This window comes from Montipora foliosa, chromosome 2 (assembly GCF_036669935.1).
Source record: "Montipora foliosa isolate CH-2021 chromosome 2, ASM3666993v2, whole genome shotgun sequence".
Classification (NCBI taxonomy): domain Eukaryota; kingdom Metazoa; phylum Cnidaria; class Anthozoa; order Scleractinia; family Acroporidae; genus Montipora; species Montipora foliosa.
The window spans coordinates 30684224-30696829 of NC_090870.1; the positions used below are offsets into that span (position 1 = coordinate 30684224).

Below are 12606 nucleotides of genomic sequence, written 5' to 3' on the forward strand. Positions count from 1 at the left end.
CAGGTGTTTTTTTAAAAACCTTCAAAGGGATGTGCAAAGGTCTTTCTATTCACCTGTCTGAGAGGAAACTACCGCTGCAGAACGTTTTTATATTACAGCGTTTTTTTTTTTCGTTATGTCTACATTTCTAATAGAGATAGAGAGAGGATATAAAATTTATTATTTTTCGGACACCGTAATGTAACGTGACGATTTATTACTATCATTTTATTCTGACCTTTCAACGCTTGGATCGGCGCTTTCAGCTTGCGGGATGTTTATAACAGTAAAATTTGCAGGTAAGATTAACTTTTCACTTTGTCATAAGACAACATAAGTCTTAGGTAGAAATAAAAAAATTTTTAAGAGAAGATAACCAAGGGCAGAAAAAAGCTGCGAGTGAAGCAAACGTGGCTGATTAGGTTTCAATTCTGGCGGAAACGGATTCATAATGCAGGCGTTTCTTTGCTTGCAAGAGGTGTATGTACAAACAAAGATTGAACGAAGACCTGTGAGATCCTAAAAGGTTTAAATTGAACAATGAAAGTGTCGTTTATGGGCTTTAAACAGTTTTTAAAGGGCCGGTAAAATACTCTTGAAAATCTCCCCCAGGTCAAAAGTTACTAAGAAAATGTAAAACTATTTTAGATCTACCAGTTTTTCATCATAAAGAAGAGGCAAGAGTTAAATTTTACGCTTTGTGGTCAGTATGCAAATCTTGAGGTCACAACCAACTAGATCAAATAGATATTTGACAATCGAGACACATGATTGATAGAATTTTCCACCTGTAAAATTTAATGCACATCAATCCGCAAATTCGCTAAAAATTTTACTCCCTGATCAAATCATTATCAATTAAACTTTTTATATAACATATTCCTTCTATACATTGATAGGATACTAGCAACGAAAGAAACAACGAATAAATTCGTTTATTGTCTCATGTGATAAGGTTTTATTATAGGGGCTCAATGGCGCACTGTCATTAGCTGCTTTTTGATCGGGATTTTACTGTACGGACCATTACCACGAAAACGGACCGTTTCCGTATTTTCTCTCTCCCGGGAACAACACAAAAGCTCTTAAAAAACGGAATTTAATTCAATTATAACAAGCGGAATTTAGCTTTACATGCAAAAGGTTGCCGTTCAAAATTTGCGCATGGAAGACGAAGATTACGAACACTAACCAAGATGAGAAGGGTCCGATCGCTCAAAGAAACGAATAAATTTAAACAAAGTTAATTACATGAATCATATACAAAGTTAGCAGCCCAGGGCCGTAGCCAGAAGAAAAATATGACGGAGGCAATGTCCGTGGTATTTTAAGTGTTTATGATAAGTGGCGAGTACAGTAAGAGGCCCAATTCTCGGCCACGCCCAGTTCTCGGCCATTTTTTGTTCAACGTTTATTTTTTGCGCCACAAATGAATCTGAATAAAAAGCAATTGCTTCCAAAGGTAGCTTGATTCCTTGCCTGTTGTCCTGCCGAGTTTTGAGTTTACAGCTTCTATATACTGTGAGCAAGTCGAGGTGACACCAAGGATGGTGAATTTGGTTTCCACGAAAACGTGTTTGCTTACGGCTACTCGAATTACATATCCGTATAGGAGACCCAAATGAGCTAGTTGTCATTGAAATTTCAAGTCCTTACGGCTATTCCAAGGTAAGAAATACAAGTTTACGTTTTTTGTGGCCGAGAACTGGGCCCCATAGTGTACATTTGAAAGACAACACTGGAATCATGCTTTATTTTAAAATTTCACGAAAAAATGACTGAGGCAAGTGCCTCGGTTTGCCTCATATTGGCTACGGCCCTGCAGCCACACGATTTATGAAGCTAATGAATTTTAATTTTGATTGCTTCTCCTGTTTCTCTCATCACAGATGATAAAATTGAACTTTTTAATCCTGACTGCCGAAATTGTCTTCTGCTCAGCAATATCAAAGAGAGATGTGATTGCGATGATGATGGTAATCAATATGTTCCTCAATCTTTTCCCGCTCTTACTCTAAAATGTTTTCTTAGGGGCATTGATAAATGGGCGGTTTCATACTGGGGTCCAAGCAGGCCATAAATGCGACAGAAACTCAAGTCCGTGATCGAACTTGAGACCGTACTTGACGTGCTATCGCCTTATCGCGTTTTCATCTTCTCAAGTACACATTTTTCGAGGGTGATACAGTTTGCCTTCTCTGAAGATGCCTCGTTTGTTCAACTAGAATAAACTCCGTTCACAGTCAAAGTAGAACTAGGGCAATGACACTTTAAGCCATTGTACGCCCCTAATATGAACCCACCTGCTATTTTAAATATTACTGTTAATAATAATAATGATAATAATATAAGAAGAAGAAGAAGAAGAAGAAGAAGGAACATGTTTAAAATCGTTCGAAGTTTAACTTATGAAAAAAGTAATAACGAAATATACTATCCAATTTCGTTTTAACCTTGGCCAAAAAAATCATATTCCCAATTAAAGGAGAGAAGATGTCACGGTACACCCAAACAAAAGTGTTAGAGCATGTTAGTCCCGGCAAGTTGGTCTGCGACTACTTTTCATCCAAAAGTCGTGGCGGTAAGAGTGAGTTTGTCAAAAGGATATTGCGTTTGATTTGGAACTGCTTCTTTTCGTTTAAAGCTGTAATGATCATTTACTAACAATCCTCAAGTACCGGGGGAATAATTGTTGGGGGGGGGGGGGGGTTCCAACCCTGAAAAGCAACCTAAAATGCCGATATTTTGCCAGAGAATAGTGTGCATAGAACAGACTTGAACTCATATTATACGCTTAATCTAAATTCGAGACTTCGAGAACGAGTAAAAGTTGTACTTGTTCTCGTACTCGCACTCTTTGCCAATGCTAACATTCTCTAAGGCCCTGAGTGACCGAGGGTTGGCCAAACGAGACCAAAAGTTGACGAGAGTTTGTCGAGAGTTCACGTGGAAACAAAAGAGGGAGCCTGGGAACCACCCTGGGGAAAAAACTTTTTGACGTAAATATGGCGACTAGCCAGTCGGTATATTTAGCCTTGGCGTTGTCCCGAATCCAACGGCATATTCATATTTCTTTCCTTTTTTTATCTGAGCCCGCCGGAAAAAAAAAGTAACTGTTGACCGCAAAACTCTCTCTCAAACTCTCGTGCGCGGCCAAAGGAGAGGCGCGGTTTAAAAGTCGCATTTTACATGTGCCGAATCTAATGCAAAGAAAACAATAGAGTTTTTTCATATGCATTAGATTTGACACATGTAAAATTCGACGTTTAAAACGGGCTAAACTCTCATGAAAAATTTGAGCGGGTTCAAATTCGATGAGAGCTCTCGAGAGTCGATGAGAGTAGCCGCGAGTGGATGATAGTTCCTGGTCAAACAAGAGCAAGAGTTTGAGCTCTCGTCAACTCTCGCTCTCGTTTGGCCAGGGCTTAATATGTTTGCATGAGAACATCGTGGTAGTCGTGACTTCACCTAAAAAGGGAAGAATGACGAAAAATAGATTTATTCATCACTTTTCTTTCCTTTTTATATCACAGATTTTATTGACTTGTCTGATGAGAGCGGCTTACTGAAAAATCTTCAGCGCTATCCACTCGATTACGGGACTAAATATCTCAACGAAAGGGAAATCCTCGTTCTTGTCAAAGGAGAAAGTACGATGCATTGATTGTCTTGTTACTGTTCTTTTGCGCCCAACTTTCCTCTATTCTGAACCTAAAAGATAAAAAAGTGCAGTCGCTGCAATAATTGGGAGATTAGAGAGCGTAAGCATGTACATTGACTTGGGCGAAAATAAGAACGTCACCAGAAAATATGATTTTAATTTCGTTATTGGATATATTTTCCGATTCTTGGAATTCATTTCGCCCTTAAAATGTGTGCGAACTGTTCTGGAATGAAACTGGCTTGAATGATATGGACAGTGAAAAATTGTCTTGGTGTGCACGTATACCGAACACCCTATCGGTAAACTGTAAACGCACTCGATTGCGTTGTTTTTACTCAGTTTTTTAATCGGCAAACTTGCAAAAACTGGCTCGCTGTTTCAACTCACAATTCACCGTACAATTTTTCACACACATGTCATTGCCTTATTTGGAAACTAAAGCGCAAGTGATAACAACATAACAACAACGACTATGGGGGAAGGGCTAAGTCTATTACTCTCGCACACACGCGTACTCAGCAGAACCAGGAATCTGCGGTACGCAAGTATAAAGTCAGTAAAAAAAAAAGCTTGGTAAATCCACATTGTTCTTCCCATAGCTTTTCTAAAATTCCTTAATATAGAAAATTAGTAAATGCTGAGGCTTGTTTAAAACTTGTGATAATTTTGGGCAACAATCAGGATGAATTAGGTTAATAGTTCGATCTAAAAGGAAACCATGCATACGCACGGAGGAAACAAGCAAAAAGCATTGTTTTCGAGCGGTAATGATACCCTATGCTTCTTGGAGGCGCGGTGGCCTCATGGTCAGTGCGCTCTTCTCCGGATCAAGTGGTCCGGGTTCGGGGCCTGGCCGGGGACATTGTGTTGTGTTCTTGGGCAAGACACTTTACTCTCATCACGGTGCCTCCCTCCACACAGGTGTATAAATGGGTACCGGCGTAATGCTGGGGGTAACCCTGCGATGGACTAGCATCCCATCCAGGGGGGAGTATAAATACTCCTAGTCGCTTCATGCTACGGAAACCGGAGATAAACGCTGGCCTGATGGGCCTTCCTAGGCTCGTAACAGAGACTTTATGCTTCTTTTACAGAGACTGATGGTGATAACATGACATTTGTCCCTCTCTTGGAAGGAATGGAGTCCAACAAGGCGTTCCTTCGTAAGTACTTGAAACGTGTAAAACAGAAATATTCTATATGGTTTCCCTTTCAAGATGAAGTGGTGCCGAATAAAGAGTGTTCGCTCCTGAAGCAGCGATTTTCATGGAAAGCGTGCGCCAAAAACGAGAAAGGGGATTGAGCGGAAATCAGAGAGGTTTCTTGTTCTCCTTCGAGAATTCCACCGCTTTTTTGTTTTTTCGTTCTTTACCCCTCGCTCAGTTTTTGCCTTCCTCAGCAAATTTTATAAAAACTACGCTTTAAATACGCAAGACTTCGTTCTCATGACCAGTGGACATCTCGATAAGTGAAACGAAAAAAGCTACCTTGATTTGCCAAATAACTTTTTCTTTTCAATTTCCCCCCTGACGTTGTCGCTGTGAACTAAGATAAGTGTACACTGGCACTGTACTCAGTGACTGACCTTCTCAGACTCCTCTCTGCCACTTCGTCCGTTTGTATGTCTGTCTTCGTTAATTCTTAATTGCTTCTTTTTATGTCCTTGTTAAGGCGGTGCGGAATCCAGTGGGTAGAGTCACGGATTTTAATGCAGTTTAATTTCTGTTATCAGAAAAACCTCGTAGTCTAACTACAATCTAAACGTCGCTTAACTATAACCAATTCAGTGGTCAGATGTGTCCATAAATGCAGGTAATCAGATCAAGTGCACATTTTACCTGTAATTTTTTGCTCCCCAAGTTCAACATCACTTGCGTCTGGGAATATAGGCACGAAGTTTCCCCTAAACTCGAAATTTAACAACTAACACAAATCAAGTCAAATTTTGGTTTTTGAGGGGAGGGGAAACCGGAGTACCCGGAGAAAACCTCTCGCTGCAGAGTAGAGAACCAACAAACTCAACCCACATTTGACGTCGGATATGGGAATCGAACCCGGGCCACATTGGTGGGAGACGAGTGCTCTCACCACTACGCCATCCCTGCACTCCATTTACCTTATAAACTAGACCCTTTCTCTATAATGCTACCAGTTATTTGGCATTATTTGGTTAAACAACCATTTTCGTTCACACTTTTTTTGTAAAAAGAATTGCTAGCATTTTTTTGGCATTTTGCATAACTTTGATCTAGATTTCTCCACACCAGAGATTTTAAATGCTAAATTTTAGAATTCAAAAGAATTGTGATGATTTGCTATTGTGTTTGAGAGGGGGATTTCTGCAACTGAAGTATGAACTGAGACTCTAAAGAAGTCTGAACCAAGCTGGTCAGCGGTTAACTTTCAGAGGCCGTTCACGCGCTTGCTCAAACAACGTGGCGTCGGCCAATCCCTCCTCTCGAAACTTGCAGCTCATAGAGGGAAATTCTGACGGAGAACATAGATCAGTCCCTTCAACGAGCAACAGAATTGTTCTCTTAATGACTACCTCCAGGCCAGCGGTTATTTCACAGTACAACAAGCACTAAGGACTTCGAACACTAATTTTAACTGTTTATCATTGGACAAGTTTTGGCTGTATCAGAAGTTTTATAAACAAACAATCAAGCATTTCTCGCTTTATTCAGTCGGTGATAAGCGCACATGATGCCTGAGTTTCTACTTTTTGCTTGAGCATTTTCTGGAACCAATGTAGCATTATTTTGAGAATCGAGCATGATTTGAGCATTTTTATGGCGTAAAACGAGATTGCTAGGAGCATAAAATGCCAGTTTTATTGGCATAATCGAGAAAGGCCTATTATAGACCCTTCTCCAAAATGTCGGCCGAATAATTCAAATAAGTTAAATTTAAATTAAAAACGCATACCAGCACTAGAAAGAACACCTAAAGTTACTTTAGTAACAACAGCTGAGAAAATGTTACGGACGTTTGTGTGACTGGGGGTATGGCGTAGACACCCAGTCATACAAACGTCTGTAAATTTGATCAATTTCAACTTACATTTTCTCAGCTGATATGACACCTAGTACGCTGAAACTTTGCAGGGTTACTAAAGTAAAGGTGCTCTTTCTATTTCTGGTGCCAGTTTTTGATTCGGTTCAATTTTAACTCGTTCAAATCCGTTGCCGCCATTTTGGAGAAGTGTCTATCACTAGAATGCTTAGGCCGAGTAACGGGACACTTCGTGCTGGATATAAATTGAAAATGGGGCCTGAATCTAATTGCTTGCATTTCTGGACATAAGGTGCCCTTGACCTGACAAGCTTGAAGCTGCAAGCCCGTGTAATACTGAATATCACGTGACTGTTTATAGTAAAAGGTGCCTTACTCTCCCTTCTGTTCCTTTAGCTTTTTGCAGACTTTCAAAGTTTCCGTTTGCTCTATTGATTAGTTACTTTGTGTTTTTTTCCTCAGAGAGGCTAAATCCACCGCCCCCAAAGCCTGAAAAAGTCCGCTCTGCATTAAGAGAGTTCCCAGCACCTAAACTCTACAATGAAGGAGCTCGAGGAAAAAGAGCTTCACTTGCACCTAAACCCAGACAACTAGCTCCTCCACCGAGCTCATCCACTAGGTCCCTTTCCCCTGGAAGGAAGGGCAGTAGAATAAGGAGCCAAAGCGTGCAGCTTGCTCCAGCCCCTTTAGGTGGCTCATTCAATACAGCGAGAAAGGCCCGGTAGCTTTAGGCCCGGCAGTGATAATGTCAGTAGATACCTTAAGCTATAAGAGTACAAGTACGAAATGATGACAAGTAAGGCTTTCTCGAACTTAGGTAGAATCCTACTTCGCTTTAGTCGGAACCAATTTAAAAAACTCCCGGCATTGCTTAGATTGCAAAGTATGATCGTTCTTTAAGCAGACTAAAGAACTCTGATGCGTGGAGTAAAGTAACTGCAATCTGATGGTTCCATAAAACTGAAAAAAAATTACCTTTTGGCTAATGATGGTATTCATGTATGAAGATTGTGAACAAATGACGCAACATTGAGGACTTTTCGAACTAAAGGATGACCTGGATAAACGATCTTCTCCTTAATTTAGCCGAATTTAATCCAGCAATTAGGTCAAATATTAGGTGATCCTCGTTTTACCTAGGTTTACCAGAGGAACTGAAAGAACCTTTTCCCTAGAGATAATTCAGGGTCCGGTTAGGATTAGTTTTGGTTATTATACATTAGATATCAATTGACTAATTATACAAAAGTAAATAATGAAAAGAACTGTGTTGGGTTGTTTATGTTCGTCGTTGTAAAGTGGTGGTGAAGACACAAGACTATGATGGATCTGGAAAGGTCCGAGTTCGGGGACCGGTAAGTGCATAGTAGAGTTCTTGGCTCCCTTGCTATGTTGTAATGTTGACACTGAATGGATGTGTATGACGGAATACAAAAACCGATAAGATGATACGAAACATTAAGGACTTGAAATGTGTTGAGATGCGCAAGACACAGATTGATGGTAGGTATAGGTGTTTTCGATGCTTAATTTAGCTGCGTTTAACCAAGGTAACTGAATGACGATCACCAATTTAACAATGGTAAAGACGGATTCAACCAGAAGACCGGATTTGACCGACAACATATATACACGCTACTGAGGACAACACTTCCTTAGTTTACAAAAAACTCAGTGATAAACTACATGTGGATTATTTATTCACGTTTTAATGTGGAATAATATCTTCAGGCATGTCAATGTTTCTTGTCATCACTGAATCCCACAACCTCACCCGTTCTAATTATATCGATACCGAACATTTAAGAAGGATGCCTTTGAGGTAACAGGAAAATTGTCTCCTGAGCCTTTAATTGGTCTTGTCAGCGGCCTGATTCGAGGCCGTCACTTGTCCGTTCTCTTCCGCTGACGGAATAGAAGCCACATATACGAAAGTCCTCGTTGCGGCAGTTACAAACTCGACAAACGAACCGACCAATGGTGGATTTGCGCACCACTCTCCTAATTTGACGATTCATGAAGCCATATAGTATTGGGTTGACAGCTGCCATGGAAACAAAGAACCATGTGACAATGAAGTCCAATACCATAGAAGGAGAACTCTGTGAAAGACCTGACCATAGTCCCACCACATAATACGGCAACGAATTTATTAGAAATGTTACGAGCAAAATTAAAGAGCTCTGTACAGTTTTCTGCTCATAGACAGAACTGGGGCGCTTTAAACTTTGTTTTCCAGTATTTCTTCTCGTTTTTATTTCTTTTTCTTTTTGGGAAATCGTGTATAAAAATGATCCAGGTATTTCTGGTGTCTTGAGGCTTCCTCCGCTAGAGGTTGACGTTGGTGATGAAAAACTGTATTGCGAACGTCTCCTGTTTCTAGGTTGAAACCAATTTAACATTTTCTGATAGACGGTTGTATCCCGGAACGGGTCATCCGAAACATACCGACTGTCAAATCCCTTGAGGGTATTGTAGTCTGTTTTGATTCGCTGACGCTTTGTCTTCAAATAAATACTTCGGTATATGTACACAAGAATTGCAAATGGCACAAGAAAGCTTGCTGTCACAAGGTAAAATGAATAAACAAGACTTGGTCCGCCATCTTCCCAGTCGACGGTGCAAAACGCTTTTCCAGGGATATATTGATACGAACTCCAGCCAAAAACGGGAGGAAATGCGGTGATAAACGAAGTAAACCACACAAATCCCACCATTATCCTTGCTTTGCGAATGCTTAACGTAACGGGGAGAGGTTTGACAATAAGGTAATAGCGATGAACAGCTATGGTGACAGTAAAAAGGTTGGATGCCATCGACAATACATTTATTAGAAAACCTGACGTACGACACCACTCAAAAGCGAATGGCCATTGGTCCATGACCACCGTTGCTATGGCAAAAGGGGTGTGCAAAAGTGTCAAACAAAGACTAGACGTCACGAGAAAAAGAATAAATGTATTTGATGGACTCCTTAGACGAAAGGGCTGTAGCATAGCACAAAAGATGGTGCTGTTCGATAGGAAAGCGATCACAAAAAGAAGAGCAAGGAAGAACACCTCGATGATCTTTTCTGCTTGAGATCGGCTGTCCAAGGAAGCTGCTAGATCAATCATTTTTTACTTGAACACTGCCATCTTAAAATTGGTGTCCTGTAAAAAAAAATGAACAGAACGTCAGCATGGAAATAAAATGAAGTCACAGTACAAAATTGTGAAAATCCGGTTAACTATTATAAACCAGGTCCCCCGTTTCTCGAAAGTCACAAAAACGTCTTGGGCTCGAAATGTCATTTACGAAACTGCCAGCCACTTCCTTTGACAGGCTGGCCTTTTAATATGTTTTCAACAATAAGGAAAACGATTGTAAAGTTTGATGTCTTCAAAACCTCTCGGTTCGTAAGGTACCAAAGGAATTAAAAGACCCGAACTTGAAATCGCCGAAAACCTATGATTCAAATAATTATTTCTTGTACTACTTATCGTAACGTTTTCACAACGTTTTCTGCACCATTGATTTGTAGGACTAGTGAGCCTTTGACGTCACTTTCTCCTCGATCCAGCCCTCAAGATCTCAAAGTTAGTAATGGCGGAACATTAAATAGGAAAATTCCAGTTAAAATCAACAGGTGCCTTTTTTAAATCAAGGCTTAGAACTTTGGTCGCTTCGTGTTTAGTTAACACAGTTCTGAAATCCCAGCAAAGAAAACTAAGAATTGAATATTTGGTCACAGGGGCACTTTAAAATATTGATGGAAGGTTTGAATAAAAAAGCAAAGAAGAACTAAAAAGTGAGAACAGAAGATTAAAATGGATTTTAAATTTGATAACTGTTCAGCCTTTTTTAAAAATTTGCTCTCTTTTGTTTCTAACTTAAATTATGCATGCGCAACACTTTGTCACAGAGTTTTGATGTGTGTCGTTTAAATGTAATCTCTGAGAACGTATAGTTGTATTGTATAGCGAGTAGGGGCTACTAAATGGTAAAACTTCACAAAATCAAGTGAAGTGCCGCGGATACAACCCTTTCAGGTCTGGAAATGATCATAGCTGCAGTTATATGAGCGCTTCGTTTAATTCTTTCTTAGCATCGAAAAGAAATCCTGAAATCCAGGCTTACATATCCCGCATGGGAATTTGATACAGTAACCAATTATATAAAGATTCAGTACAAAAGCATCTTCTTTTCGTTAAGAGGCCTTCCAATGGACAAAGTTGGAGAATTTAAGATGCCCAGCATTTAAAAAAGGCAGCGATGTCTTGAACACTCTCTTTGACGGTCGGACAACGACCTAACAAAAGCACTCTACAAAGTGAACAATTCGAAACAGGGGAAGACGACGATAAAAATGTTGATTGGACTGATTGATGCCAACGTTGTATAATTAGAAAAAGTCTGTTTTAGCTATATTTTGCCTGAGTTTAACACACGCAGTTTCAAGGCATGATGGGCCAGTTTTTCGTTCGTGGCTCAAATATGTTGTAATGATGAAAGAATTGAAGACTGATAAAGAGAAATACAGCTGTATTGGGAAAAGATACAATAACTGAAGATTCACCATGAGTGACAAAGTCCAGTGATATCAAAATAAGACGCGCAAAATGGCTCAACAAGCCTTCTCGTAAACAGAAACTATTCTTAACGTCTTCGGATCGATTAAATTCAAGGACATTTAATTTTCGGCTCTCTGAAAGACTTAAAATGCTCTTCACGGTAAAAAAATTAAGGCGATTACAGTTTTAGCTCATGAAGAATGATAGCGGGACTCATTATTCTTCAAAATAACACTTGGCAAATGACTCGGCAAGCACACAGAATTTCCAGTATGTTTATGTCAATGCATGGACAAAAATCATCATACAGTATCCAAATCCATTCGTTTTGATGCAGAGAAATGAAATTGCATATTTTTAATTACCACTCTCACTTTATTTATTTATTTATTTATTCATTTATTTATTTTTTCATTTCATGGTTGGGTCTCGATGATGACCAATACAATAAATGAGCTTTTAATTACCCCTGCAGGCATCACCCAAAGTGTTTGGTTGCTCCACCACAAAATCAACGTGTGAGGTGAAATCAAATACACTTCTTATAACGGTAAATGTGCTCGCTCTTTCTTTCTTTCTTCCTGTCTGAATTCCAAACGACTGTGCTTTATGGTCAACAAGGAAAATAATGGACTTACCGGTTAGGAAGGAATTTTAACCATCTATCCTTTAGATTACTTCGGAATTTGACAACAGTATTGCAAGATGGAATCCGGCCTCTGAAAGACTTCATGCCGACAACCATGTTTGAAAGTTTGTAAAGTATTGTTTCAGCAGACATAATGCACTCGACTTATTTGATCCCAAAACAAACATTTCAAATTCCCCTTGATAAATAAAATGTTCGTTGTAAAATAAAAATATCCAAGTTATCGAAGCCATATTTTCCGCTGAAGACGAGAGTTAAGACTTGCCGTCCTGTTCTGTAGCATGCGAATGGTCAAGAATTTCTTTCTGATTAACGTTTGCAAAGTTCTTGCGTATGTGCTTACTCGGGGGGAGGCCCGCTCGCTCTTTTTAAGTTACATGTAAAGCTAATGAAGAGAAAAACTTTCAACAAGTCCTACCTTCAAGGGCTCACTAAGTTACCATTCGGTCTTCAAGAGATGTGCTTCAGCGTAGAGTAAGTGACTTTGAGCGGCTATTGAACGAACGTATTGAAGACAGCTATAAACAATGGGAACATGAAAACTTCATCACGTCCTATCGGACTTCACTTTCAACGTTCTCATGAACTTTTGGGTTTTCTAGTAGATTTAGTCTTCCGCAACGATCGTCCCCAAGTTGTCCAGCAGGTCGGGAAACAGTACACTTTAAGAGACACTGTACACTCTGAACAAAATTGCGCCATTCAAAACTCCGAAACCGTGACCAAAGGAATGACAAAAGGCCGAA

General features: G+C 39.8%; 2 protein-coding genes across 2 annotated transcripts; one reads left to right on the top strand and one right to left on the bottom strand.

Annotated features, from left to right (window-relative positions):
* The first annotated feature begins 51 nt into the window (after positions 1-51).
* Positions 52-7507, top strand: LOC137992835 (uncharacterized protein CXorf65 homolog). The gene is made up of 5 exons (XM_068838370.1): positions 52-278; positions 1869-1955; positions 3513-3629; positions 4738-4806; positions 7121-7507. Exons 1-5 carry the CDS (start codon positions 254-256, stop codon positions 7381-7383), a joined length of 561 nt encoding a protein of 186 aa, XP_068694471.1. The 5' UTR covers positions 52-253; the 3' UTR covers positions 7384-7507.
* An 830-nt stretch (positions 7508-8337) lies between these two features.
* Positions 8338-12585, bottom strand: LOC137992833 (G-protein coupled receptor 161-like). The gene is made up of 2 exons (XM_068838369.1): positions 12279-12585; positions 8338-9810 (listed from the first exon to the last, which is right to left on the bottom strand). The coding sequence occupies exon 2, from the start codon at positions 9772-9774 to the stop codon at positions 8521-8523; it is 1254 nt and encodes a 417-aa protein (XP_068694470.1). The 5' UTR covers positions 9775-9810; positions 12279-12585; the 3' UTR covers positions 8338-8520.
* Between the last annotated feature and the right edge of the window lie 21 nt (positions 12586-12606).

Excerpts from the sequence above, each read along its gene's own strand:
- LOC137992835 (XM_068838370.1), top strand. The coding sequence starts at position 254 with ATGTTTATAACAGTAAAATTTGCAG. Across the intron at positions 1,956-3,512 it reads ATGTGATTGCGATGATGATG|ATTTTATTGACTTGTCTGAT; the intron begins GTAATCAATATG and ends TTTATATCACAG. Across the intron at positions 3,630-4,737 it reads CGTTCTTGTCAAAGGAGAAA|AGACTGATGGTGATAACATG; the intron begins GTACGATGCATT and ends CTTCTTTTACAG.
- LOC137992833 (XM_068838369.1), bottom strand. The coding sequence starts at position 9,774 with ATGATTGATCTAGCAGCTTCCTTGGACAGCCGATCTCAAGCAGAAAAG.